Source organism: Bactrocera dorsalis, chromosome 4 (assembly GCF_023373825.1).
Source record: "Bactrocera dorsalis isolate Fly_Bdor chromosome 4, ASM2337382v1, whole genome shotgun sequence".
Taxonomy (NCBI): domain Eukaryota; kingdom Metazoa; phylum Arthropoda; class Insecta; order Diptera; family Tephritidae; genus Bactrocera; species Bactrocera dorsalis.
In genome coordinates, this window is record NC_064306.1 from 54618869 (window position 1) to 54632695 (window position 13827).

Consider the following 13827-nt stretch of genomic DNA (forward strand, 5'->3'; position numbering starts at 1 on the left):
CGGCCAAATAAAACTTCTTGTTGACAGTCTTTTCCTTCGGAAAAAAATTCGTGATGCACCGATCCACGAATATCGAAAATAACAATTAGTATCACCCTGATCTTTGAGCGGCTTTGACGTGGTTATTTTCGTTCCGGCTCGTTTTTACTTTCCATTCCGATGATTGTTGACTTATTTGCTTGTCAAACTCATAAACCCCTGTCTCATCCGCAGTTATAATGCTCTCCACTAATGTGGGATCCGTGAAGCATGTTCAAAGAGATCTGAATAGGGTACATTTAAAAAAAAAAATCAGCTTTATAAAGACGTGTTGAGCAAGAACGCATCTCATACATAAAATATCTATCAAAATCATTCGAACGGAGTTGTGACCGATGTCGCGCTCTGTTGCCATCTCGCTAACACTTACCTGACGACTTTCAAGCACCATAGCTTTCAAACGTTTTTCAGAACGGGACATGTCTTTAACGATCACTTGACAGTCGTTGAAGGCTTTGTACTCATAGGCTTATGTTTTGGATAAAACTGAATCACTGTAAGCCTTTTTCAACGTTTGCAATAATTCCGCTCAGGAACTGTGACTAGAAATTCAAAATTTGAGACAAATGTTTTGTTCGCAATTGTTATCCATTGTAAAAATCGCAACGCACTCTTGAGGTGTACCGATTTAAGCTGCTGTTGTAAACGAAATGATCATATTTGGCATTGTAAATCAGGTTTTTCTGACATGTCGTATACCCGGGGAATTTATTTACAATTTCAGACTGCTTGTGTTTAAAATAATACACAAAAATCTTTGCATTTCAACTGCTACATTCAGAAAACTGTAACTTTGAGTTTTTGTAATAGCAAAAGTGGTCAAAAAACTGGTCTAAAAGTAGCTTTATTACTAGCTATCTTCGATTCGTTATTTCTTAGTAATGCTCAAGACAGTACTGCGGCTGCGTCAGAAAACATGTAAGCACCGGGTTGCAACACAAGTGCTGCCCGCTTGTTTGATCATCTGGTATAGTTTGTTCGGTATGGGTTTAACATTTAATTTATTTAACAAGAGAGCAGTGATTAAAGAGAAAAATCATAAATGGCGTTCTGGGAATATATTGTTTCAGTCCATGTTAGAATAGTCAATAATATTAGTTTACTGGAAACTTTTTATTAAAAAACTAAATTTAATAATTGAAAACTGACTAGTGAACAGCAACATCATTTACTGTTTCAGGATGGTTGAAGCCATCGGCCCACGTTTTCAAAGCCTTTGCAAGATTTGTAAAAGGTTAAACGCTTAGAAGCAGAACTAATGGAGGCAAAGTTTAAGTTTTCAAAGCGTTTAAGTCTAAGTTAACCTTCTATTTTTAGTACATTCAGCAAATTAAATCAGATTAATTTATACTTTACTTAAGTGCGATACCTGCCTCTTTGCCATTCTGTTGAAATAGCTTTTGAAGTTGAAATCTTATTGTTTTTGCTAACCAGCATCTTTGAGGAGTCAGACGGGTAATCTGGCCTGTTTTTTGACATTTTTTTCATAGAAATTTTTATTTTACAATAGAACTTTTTTCACATATCATGAGATATATCATGGAGTGTAAAAACATATTTTTTCGGAATTTTTTAATGACATCTGTCGGGGAAACGGCTGAGTGAATGAGATGCATTTCAAAGAAAAAAATTAAGCAAATCGGTTGAGTAGTTCGACCGGAATCATGTCCGCCAGTTTAAAAAAGTGTGTGTTTGAGAAAAACTTTCCAATGGTAAACTGGATTTTTACATACATTCTAAATGCAAAAAAAAAAATATTTTGAAAAATGTTTACACTACTGATCCCTTAATAATACCGCAAAATAGTCTCAGAATCCAAGCGTCAAAGATGTAGAGAGGCTCGTTACTTAAAGTACCAGACTTTTCGCGACATATCCTTAGAATAAATTTCCTTTTTTGATTACTTCGCGTTACACATGGCTGTGTATGACGTATGTACTCATTGTGGCAAAGATGATTTCGTAAGAGCATTTGTCCTACTGTCCTATAATGTGTTTTATGTCGGTATTTTGACGCTTCCATACAAAGTTTCCTCATTTACTATGAACTGCTTGTTCTGTATTTTAATCTTAAAGCCTAATTTAGAACTTCATAAAAAAATCTGACTATTTTAAGATAGACTTCTAAATCGATGAAAATAACATGAGAGTTAGGTGATACATCTTTTTCAAGTTTTCTGAACTTGATGTTCTAGTAATTGCTTGTTATGTTGTGCTGGTACCATAAACTAGAAGATTGCAGAACTTTCCAAAAATTAAGAAACTATATCCAGATCGCTTACTCGAAGATTTCTTAGATTAATAGGTCGTTAAGTAAGGTCGTTACAGAAGAAATAACTTTTGTGACTTAGCTTTTTGGATGTCGACAGGTTCTAGCTCAACCTTAGCTGAAAGGTAGTACGGACATTCTGCAAGCCGAATTACCTTGGTCAGTTTTTTATCTAGTAGGAGTTTATTGAACCGAGTTCTGTACTTATAACTAATAAAAGATTAAAGAATAAATCTAATGAATGAAGTTTCTAATATAAAAACAATTGTAAAGTAATTAAATTATGAAAGAGATACTGAACTATTAGAACTAGAGTAACATTAATACTAATAAGCAGTAAATAAGCACAAAATAAATGATTCGGCTAATTAAACAAGTAACTAAGATCCGTTTTTTTCTTAAAGCAAAATATTTTCCCCAATTATTGATTACTTGCACATTTACCAGCAGAAATTTGATTTAAGTAATCAAATAACTGCAAATAAGTGACACCGTTTCCACCTGCCAATATTTGTTTGTTTTTTAGTCACCATTTTCTGACATTTCGAATAAATTAAAGCAAATTGCCCATACTAAAGTCGCTGCCAATCAGTTTGAGCGAAGATTGATGACTCCATTTAACATGTTTATTTCGAGTCTCTGTTGACTACACGACAATAAATAATAATAAAAAAAACTTGAGCGGCGTCATAAAAAAGTAATCTAATGAGATTACAACACGAACATATTAAATAAGTGCAGCGATAAATAAAATTAAGTTCGCTCGGCAAACAAGCGCGGCCAACTATAACCAGGGCAACGTCAGGGGAGAATAACAAATTTGTTGCTAGTATATACCTGAATATCTAGCGACCTATATACACACATACAATCCTACATTTACAGCGAAAAATATTTGTTTGCGCTGCAAAAACCACCGACAACTGTTGATGGATGAATGAAGTCGGTGTGGGTAATTCGTGGTGACACAGTTACCGCTGTAACCGATTGCGAGTACATTTGTCAAAAGTCGCCAACAACAACCATAACAACAACACACACACATTAAATAGCAATAAAAACTAACAACAACAAATATACATACAATTGCAACGAATTATAAATGACAGCTGCGTTTTTTGTTGTTGTAAAAGTTGGGAGTAGTGTAAATAACCGAAAACAACAACAAATAAAATAAAACGTTAACTTTGGTTGCAAAGAAACTATAATACCCTTCACAAATTAAAAAAGTTTTCCTACAAGAAATAGATTTTGATCGGTTAGCTTGTATGCCAGCTATATGTTATAGTGGCCCGATCTGAATAATTTTTTGCGAGATTATAGCATTGTTTTAAGCAATAGTTTGCACTAAATTTCCTGAAAATATCTGGTGAAATGAAAAACTTGCCCATATAAGAACCTGCTTTTGATCGTTCAGTTCCGCTGATCAAGTTTGTATGGCGGCTATGTGCTATAATGATCTGATATCAACGATTCCGACAAGTTAACAGTTTCTTGAAAAGAAAATGATGTGTACAAAATTCCAGATCGATATCTCAAAAACTGAGAAATTTACTTGGATATATTCAGGCTGCAGACCCATATGAGGACAGGATTAAAACTACTGAGCTTCTCAAGCTGATCATTTACATATATTATTTATAGTTTCTCCGACGTTTCTTTCCGGATGTTACACACCTTGTGTCAAGCTTAAAAGACCCTATACGGGGTATAATAAGTGAAAATTCAAAGTTTGTTTGAGTTGTCTGCAGGAATATGAATATTTAGGTGACAAAGCAAAAAGTCAACTGACAATACTGTTGCAGATATATACGATTTACAAATATATATGAATATATAAGGCACTGAGCAACCAAGTAAAGCAACTTCCCGGCAGCCAACTGTTGGTGGCACTTAAGCAAATGAAATTTGAAAATAAATTGGTGCGGCGAAGGGCAGTTGCTACCGCGTTGTGGCCGCAAAGGGCTCGAAAGCAACGAAATTTTTGATTTATTTCCGTAGTAAATTTTGCGAAATTATTCATTTTCCCCCCTCAAACACACACACACTCACAAAACGCTTTGCTTGTAAGTAAACAAAGTTAGCGTGTGGATTATGAGCCCCGACACACACGGGAAGTGGCACAGCGGACTGTTTGTTTGCTTTCGACGAGTTGAGTCGCATAAACACGCGAGTTGGCTACAAGATAGGCGCTTGTTAGCCGCTTATTGTTTGTTTACTTTTGCTTTAATATTTATTTTGCTATATTTTTGTTTTATTGTTGCTTTATGTGCTTGGTGGCGTGTCCTTTTTGGACCCTTTCGTTTCGTTACGCATGCAAAACACGTAATTTTCGACGTTCAAACAAATCGCCTACACGCAAAGCGGTAAAAATCTCTGCCGCCGCCGTGGGAGTTCATGCACGCACACACATGTATTTGTATGCTCATACATACAACCATGTGTTGCCTTACTACGGCATTTGTATGCGTGCTGCGTTTTCGGCGAAAAGAATGCCAACAAATGACGGCTAACCGAAAGCGTCAACTGTGATTCGCCGCTGTCCTGACGACGGCAAACCAACGCACGTGGTATATGTCGGAGCCCCTTTCAAAATAATGACAACAGAAGGTGAATGCGAAGTGATTTTTTTGGCTGTTTTAATAACGCTTACGTTTCCGGTAGACTTTTAGGCAGCTGTGATGTTGGTATACTTCTTCGATAGTGTGTTAGTTTATGAAGTAAGTTCATAAAAATTTAATATAAAAAAAAATCGAAAATAAAAAGAAAGTTAATTCTGCTCTGCTGCATTTTTTATAGCATAAAAGGTATAAAAATATCTTTAATTTGGTTTTGTTCGAAAATTTTAAATGGCAGCTATATTTATCAGGATAATGTTCCTTTATCTTTGCTAATAATATTTTGTTAAGATGTTTCATAAATTAAAAAAAAATTCTATACAAAAGCTGGAGTTTTACCAAACAGCTTCTATGGAAGCTATATGTTATAGTTGTCCGACATGTATAGTCTATCAGAGGTTATAGCGTTGGCTAAAGTCTTTGCCAAATTTTATACCTTGTTCAATAATAAAGTTTTACAAATATGGATTTTAGTTTCGTCGAACAGTTTGTTTGGTGGTCATATCATAAATTGGTTTGATAATAGCGATTCCAGTAAATAAGCAAAGTTTTTAGGAGACAAGCGCGATTACAAAATTTCAGAACGATATCTCTATATATGCAGACACCATTATACATATATATTTTATAGTATGTCAGATATTTCCTTCTAGTTACTCCTAATTTAATATGAAACTGGTACAGGTTATATATATGGTAGCCTAGACTAACCCAAAACAATAAAGAAAAGCTTTAACAGTTAGCTTTACTTTAGCAAATGATAATTCGCAAAGTTTAGAGCTTTGTAGTGATCTTGTTGATCTTGGAAGTAGTGAATTCATTTCCGATCCGAAATAATTTTCAAAGTATTGGGAATATTTCCTTAAAAGAAAAACAGCAAACAACAAATATTGATAACAAAATGGAAAGTATATTGACCAAACTTGATTCAATGTGTATAAAAAAATGGCAAAAATTGCAGAATTTCACAAATCAGTTGCTCTCAATTAAGCTTTTTTTCCAAAGTTCCCCAAATCATCTGTATTATATAAAATCAACTGTCGAGAAGTTTTGATAATAAAATTTATGCTCCGAAATAGTTCTGGATTTGGACACTTTTTACAGATAGCGCTTCTCTTTCATTCTTTTGAAACAATCGAACATTTATTGGGATTTTTTTTGTTTGTCGAAGAGCACTTTTATGGTTAAAAGGGTATTATAGCCGTTAAAGTTGAAAACTCGAATGTCATCTTTATATATCCTTTAAAATATCGCTTTAAACGTATTTTTCAAAATTCAAACTATTCTAAAAATTTTAGTCGTTTTAGTATGATGACAACTCGACCGCTTTATCGTAAAATTTTAACGAGTTTTTCCCTAAACTACTTTATTTGATGCGGTCATTACGATATTCTAAAACCAAATCAGGTGATTAACTTGGTATTTGTCATGAATACTTTTACAATACGTATACCTCTCTATCATACACACATTTGTATCAACAAAAATTGAAATTTAAAATTATTAAGTTTTTAAAAAATTTCGAGAAAGCCAAAAAATTTATATTCAAAACGATCTTTATTTTTGAGTTTTCGCTATTTTTATGAATTTTTGTTTTGTGTCTTAAATTAATTTAATATTCTCTTTAAATATACATCAGGAAATGATAAAAGAACAGGAAATGCAAATATCAATTAAGTTATTATCAATTGCCGATAAACACTCGCAAATTGGCTCTCTAGAATACAAAATCCTCGTATACTGTAAAAGTATCTCTGAATATGTAAGGTTATCCAAATTTGGAAAAAATGGTCTAAATTGGTTGCACTATTCAATATTTCTCCAATAACTATTGTTCACTGCACTGTGAAAGAAATTACTGGTCAAGTTTAGAATTCACTCCATTTAGGATGTATATTACCATATACCATTTAAAAGAACACAACGATTTAGGAATATGATGAACGCCATTTAAATCCAATTTGGTTAACGAATGTTTTCTGGTTCAAAATTATAATTATTCTAATATTAATTTAATAGGTGTGTGACTCTGCTAAAAACTATTTTCAGTTAAGACACATACCTTATAATAAGAAATACTCTGCTTAGTTAGTAGTATTCAGGTTCTATTCGTTTCTTATATCCTTCAAAGCATTTGTCTATTAATCATCATTGAAACCCACTGTGCTTTGACTCACAGAATCTTTCTAGTTGTTACATTCCCCTTGCAGCTAACCGAGCAATTTCCTTTCAATAGCTTCAGCCAACCAACGCATAAATGCTGTTGCCTAAAGCACTAATGCTTCTTTTTGTTTGCAAAACATTTTTGCCCAAAAGCATAGCTGCTGTTGCGCTGCTTGACATTTGACAGTTTTGAGTTTAATGGCGCTTGACAGATGGTTATGGCTGTGTAACTTGAACAAATCTATGTGTGAATAGGCAGCATTCAGCTACAATGTGTTCGTACAATGCTTATTGAAACTTGAAAGGCATTAAAAGTGAAAGTAATGGTCGGTCAAGGTGGAGTGCCGAATAGAGCTGAATCTAAACTGTTGATAAGAGCAAGAGGAAGAGGCACTGTGCGGAAGCGAGCATGAATAAATGGCCATTTTATTGCAAAATAAATGAAGAATAAATTGGGGCATGTTGTTGTGACTGTGTGGGTGCTTGAAAGTGGGAATGAATCATTTAGCGAAACGAATGCCATTTGTAAATTGTAAAAGCGTGTACGAATTACAGTTTTATAAATATTTACAGCTTGTATTTGTATTTGATTGTGACTGTAAAATGAGGAAAACGTAACAAAGTCTGGGTGTTCAAGTTTTCGTGATATCTAAAATAACTGTGAATAGCATTATTAATGTGCTGTGCATTGGCTATGATGGCAAATAGATCAAACCAACTGACTGACTAGCATACTAATGAGCATTAAACAAGCCAAAGGCTGGCGCGCCGAAAAGTATGCAATGAAATCGAACATGGCTAGAATATAATGACACGACCTTTTTATGTTTTATTTTATAAATATATATGCATATGTGTTACACATAGAATGTTAAAAATGTATATTCTTGATAGATTTTGTAGTGACAGATATAGACTTGTAATGTGCAAATAAAATTTAGATGGGAAAAATGTTGTATTTTTAGCAGCAACCTTTACATATCCGCTTTCACTTTGCCCGCTTGCAACGGATATGGCTGAGTTTGTAATGTTTTTGAACGGTAAAAATGTATTTGAAAACGTCAACCAGGCCAGTGAACATACAAAAGTAAATAGAGCAGACAATGAGATGACTTGCGAATAATAAACTTCGAGCACGTGACAAAAATTCAGATTTTTTTTAGGCTGCTGACAAAGGAATGTAAGTAAGGCGCATAGTTGACGACAGTGGAAAGGTAGAATACACGTGACAGATTGAGTAAGACTGGAAAGGAGAATACAGAAAGGACATTTTTGAGATTTGAAAATAAGTCTGAGAAATAGATACTGAAGCACATTTTTATCTAATATTCTTACTAAGCGAATTTTTGAAGGAAAAGCGGTATATTTGATATCATTGACCCAACTGATTTCTTGATTACGAAACATATTGAGATGTATTCCAGATAGAAGTCGAAGCAATTTGGTATTTTCATTACTCTGTTTTAACTACACATATTAAAATATTAAATTAATCTGAAATATATAGAAAGAAAGGCCATTTCTAGTTTTAATTTGGAACAGCTTATTTATCTCTCATGTGATTGTGATTTAAATAAGAATAATGACACAAAAAGTTTGTGATGATTGTTAGTACACAAAATTATTAAAAATATAAAATGATCGGACACCCAAAAATTCGTATTATCTTACTTAAGCTATAAAAATAATATCGATGGTTAGATTTTGCTCGGAGATATTGATATACAAGTATGATATTGATATTGAATATAAGGTTAGAGCCTTTTTTTAAAGCGTAAAGTCGCGGTGCAATCCTCGTCTATTTATCTAAAGGGTTATAAATTAATTATATAAACATAAAACCAAACATGTCGCTAGAATCGCTAACCTTCCGTTGGCACGTGAACCAAGGTGTCAAATTCATCAAAGAAGGTCGTTTGCTTTGAACTAGTGAGATTTAGTGGATTTATTGGACTCAGTGACTTGAAAATGGTCGTTAATATAAAAATAATGACGCTTTTCAAGCAAATGGCCGGACAACAATTAACCTATGCTAATGTGTTTGAGATATTCTAATCTAAATGCCCATATTTTGAACATTTGTTGGAAGCTGATAAAAAGCAAATGACATTTTTATTATACATTTCTGAAATTTTTGAATCATATTTCCAAAATACCCAAAATAATTTATAAAACAAGTAAAGCTAAGCGTCTTTGAAGTAAGAAAAAGAAACGTACACTAGCGATCATTTCTAAAATAAAGCGTTGACCGGTTCTTGATCACTATGAATGCCATTATCGTATGAATCAACAAAAGTGAAAAAAAATATTCATTTAATGTCGCCTCATAATAAATGTGGATCGAATTTAAACAATTTTTTTTTATTTTGATTTTTTTTTTTTATTTATTCTGAATCAGTTCGGTCAGTTTTCCTTTTTTACATAACAGAGATGTTCCAAAAATGTTCATGCCAGATGTAAATTGGTAAACTAGCACTTGAGTTATCATCATGACGGCACTGAAAAAAAACCTGTATATCGTCCGCTGAAATCCAAATAACGTAACAACACTTTTCATAAGTTTACAGGCGAGGAAAAACTATATAATAGAAACCACTCATATTCAAAGCAAATTTAAGTTTTTTTAAGTTTTGGTTATAAAATCGTTATATATTGGTTATATCTGACAGCTGAAGCTGAAAATTTTATGCCACATACATATACAAGTATGTAATATGAAGTAGTGAATCGTGACCAATAAAGAACTTAATTTCGTTTTTTTGATGATGTAGTGCTTTGCGTTTTAGGTGACGATATATACATAATTTTAACCTTAAAACTTTAATTAAACATTTAATACAACAGTTTCGTGTTTTTTCTTTTCTTTCTTTTAAATCTTCAAAAATCGCATTTGTAAGGCTATCCGCAAGGTGTGCTCCTTAACCTCGTAATATTCAAAGTATATGCACTAAGCAGCCAATTAGGCACAATACTAAGGCTGTAACTTTGAAAATAATCCGAATTTTGAAAAATGCTTTAGCAAAAATACTTATGAATATCCGTACTATCGAATTATGAAGATATTATTATTTTTTTTAATATTGTTCAAACTCGAAATGTAATAAAAATTATTTATGTGGATCTGTAGTTTAAAGCAGAAAAGTAATATCAATTGTTAAAGTCTCTGGAAACCAGACAGGAACAAACTGTGATGCACGAAATTGAAATTTTTGTTCTCTGAACTATGTTGGCTTCCACAAAAAATTTAATAGAATTTATTTAATTACAAATTCAAAAAAGTTTCTACAAAAAAATCCAAGTTTCCTTTAAATTATTGGAAACATATAAATGGATAGGGTGTCCATAAGCATATTACCATTTGACGGCATATTTTTTTATGCATTTTTAAGGTTTTTTGTCTACGCATAGCAAATACAATGAGCTTAAAGTTTATTATCATTTATTAACATATATTTCAACTGCATAAAAATATGTTTTAAGCTAGAATTATTGTGTAGAAGGTACAACGTTCTGAACATCTCCTCCTTGAAAAATTAGACTCGCACTTCTTCCACGATTCCGGCTGATTGGCTTATACTAAACAAGAGAACATTGATGGAGGTTGAATTTTAAATTCCTTAATGCAAGTAGTGGATTTTTATTAAATGAATATACTTAAAATTGAAACTTTTGGTGGATTTTGGAAATATTGCGATTTTTGCTATAAAAAAATTTAAGTTTTGGGAATTTTCGATTAATAGTGGGTTATTCCATGCATTTTCATGTGCTGAATGTTCACTACATGCCTCAAGTCAATCGTTCAAGCCTTTTTGAGACACATTATAGTAAAGTTTAGAAAACGTAGCTTTGAGAAAAGCGCTTTTGAAGATTCAAGTTCGCTTAGAGAACAGCCGAACAGCTCCTTCTAAAAACTGTATCTTAAAAAAAAGCTCTGAATTCTTAAAAATCACTTTGCTAACGTATTTTAGACACGTTAAAAAAGCCATTTGTGGAAATAAAAAAATAGATTTTTTGAGTTTGACGCACTTAACTATTAATAAAATATTTCGTATTTGCAAAAAAAGTTTCAAAAATCGTTTTTTTTTTTCAGGGAATAAGTATATGCAACGCTTTAATTCGTGATATCTTAGTAAATTTATTATTTTTAATATTGTTTATGCTTTAAATTTTGTTTACTATATGACATTTGGTAAATATTTCTTAATTTTTATTAATTCATTTCCTTTCTTCTATTAAATGAAACACTCACATTTGCACAAGTAAATATAAATGCAAATCACACATCTCTCTTCGAAATACTTATTAAACTTAACTTATTCCCCTAAATTAGGACAAACACATACGCATCAAATAATGGTAACTGTTTGTAATTTTCTATTTTCTAATAAAACTTTTGCACTGAAATTTAAAAAAATTTGCCAAAAATATTTTTACTCACCGCACGTGCCTCGGTACGCGTGCCAAAGTGGCTTAACCCCAAAAGAATGACCAACCAAAACTGCAACGATGCGACGCTCTGCAGTGACATTTTGTGCACTAGTTTATAACGGTGACTTTGGCAGCAACAAAAACTTGAAGACAAAACAAAAGCAAACAAGCGGCAGCTGCAATTTCACTATGACAAAGCACACAAGAAAACTACTGTGTTACTCTCTGTATGTATTTGTTTCTTTGTGTGTGTGACTGCGAGCTGGCAAAATATTAAATGCACCAACACACACGCAGGTTGAATTGTAAACACACACTGAATAAAATTTGGCACAAATTCAACTGGCTTTTGCTGCTATTGTTGCAAAAGTTGTTGTTATTGTTGTTTTTGCCTAATAAATATAGAACGTAACACTTTGTGCTTGCACTAGTTATTATTATTGTTGTTGTTTTGACAGTTGCTGTAAAAAACATGCATAAATAAATAAATAATAAACACACGTGACTAACACACACACGCACACAAGCATACACGCGCGGGCTGTGTGCGAAGCGGAACTGTCTAAAGCGCTTTTCGTATTTATTTCTGCATTTGTATGCGTGTGTGTGTGTTTGCAGGCAGTGCGAGCAGTAAGTCAAAGTGCCTTGCACAGTAAAAACACTGCAGCGAGGACGCTTAGGCTTAACAAGCAGCGACACACACGCACATGCATTCAAATGCAAAAGAAAAAACACTTGTGCGAAAAGCGCCGCGGGTCTCAAGCGTTTCAGCGCGTGTTGAAGCAGAAAGTGCGATTTTGTCGACTGCCAGCCGACTGTCTGTCTGTCACACTGGCTGATTGACTGACTAAACAAGCGGTAAATAGCACACGGCTGTCTAAGCAATCGGCAGAGAGCGCTGCCGGCACACAATTCAGTATTTATTTATTTGTTTCTTTATTATGTCACTAGCGTTACTTTAATATTTACATTTTCGACGGCGTAAATCGCCTCCAGTACACTTGTGAAACCGTGCGCTTCAAAGCACACACTCACACACATACACGCACGTATACAGAAACTCTGTCTCTGTTAGACTCAAAACGATACTCGACTCGTTGGCTCGAATTGACTACCGCACGTGTTCGCTGCCCGTTTGATTCTGCCGTGCCAGACATGGCGACGCTACTTTAAAAACCCAATCAGAGCCGTGTCCTTTCGTGCGTCGACGTTGACGGCGAATTCGTGCCGAAAACTGTGCTTCACGGCGAATTTAGCGCACGAAGTGTGCGTCGCTCGTGCCAAGCGAGCGCTCTCAACTTCAGTTCGCACTCTCTCAAGGCCATTCGGCTGCTGTCAACTTGACAAATTCTACTCCGTTTTTTTCATCGCACATTCTCTTGCACACTGACTTTCTTCGTGCGTGTTTTTGTGGCGCTTAGTTTTTGTGTTAATTTCTCGCGTGTTGCATATTTGTTTTTGTACGGCTTTTCGTGCTTAACTGCAGTTTGTTCCTTTCTTTCTGAGTATGTGTGGGTGTGTGTGTGCGTTTCTTACATTTATTGCTATATACCCTGTACAAGGTACATATATTAAGTTTGACATGAAAATTTTAGTACTGAGAAGGAAAAATCGGAGATCCCAGCAAATAAACATATATGTATGTTTGTATAATATGTTATATTGGGTAGTCGAAAAAGTCTTTTCGTATTTCTAGTCGAACTTCCACTTATTTGTTTTTATATTTATAATGAACTTTAATGAACCAACTATGGCCATTTTGGGTCGACAACTTTCTGCCATTTTTCTACTGGAGACATTATGCCATCAGTGTAAAACATTTCTGGTTTCTCGGCGAAAAACTGCGACATATAATTTTCACAGGCTTCTCTTGAAGTCAACTTTGCTCCATTAAGGAAGTTCTGCGGTGACCGAAACAAATGGTAGTACGATGGTGCAAGGTCAGGTGTATATGGTGGATGCATAAAAAGTTCTCAGCCAAGCCCTCCGAGTTTTTGCCGAGTCCTCAAATATGTATGTGGTCTAATGTTGTCTTGATGGAAGTCGAAGCCCTTTCTGTTGATCAGTTCTGACCACCTTTTTCGTTTGCTTGCTTCATTATCGTTAGGTTTTGACAGTGAAATGTAGAATCAATCGTTCGACCAGGCTGAAGCAGCTCATAGTGTATGATTCCTTACCAATCCCACCAAACACTCAGCATAATCTTCGAGGCGTCAATCCTGGCTTTGCGACCATTTGTTGAGCTTCACTACGCTTGGAGAAGATCATGCTCGCAGATTATTGTAATATTTGATCCATTTTTCGTCTTTTG

At 34.1% G+C, this 13827-nt stretch overlaps 1 protein-coding gene across 3 annotated transcripts in view; it reads right to left on the minus strand.

The window, feature by feature from the left end:
* LOC105228863 (mucin-5AC) overlaps positions 1 to 12656 on the minus strand; it is a 126859-nt gene extending 114203 nt beyond the window's left edge. Inside the window, exons 1-2 of one of the 3 annotated variants that reach the window (XM_049454215.1) lie at positions 12486 to 12656; positions 11527 to 11703 (exon numbers count right to left, since the gene is read on the minus strand). In XM_049454215.1, coding sequence (XP_049310172.1) covers positions 11527 to 11616 — 90 coding nt within the window. In that variant the 5' untranslated portion in view covers positions 11617 to 11703; positions 12486 to 12656. Of the gene's footprint in view, positions 1 to 11526; positions 11978 to 12473 lie in introns of all 3 variants that reach the window. The other 2 variants (XM_049454213.1, XM_049454214.1) reach the window with 2 other exon arrangements.
* Positions 12657 to 13827: the final 1171 nt, after the last annotated feature.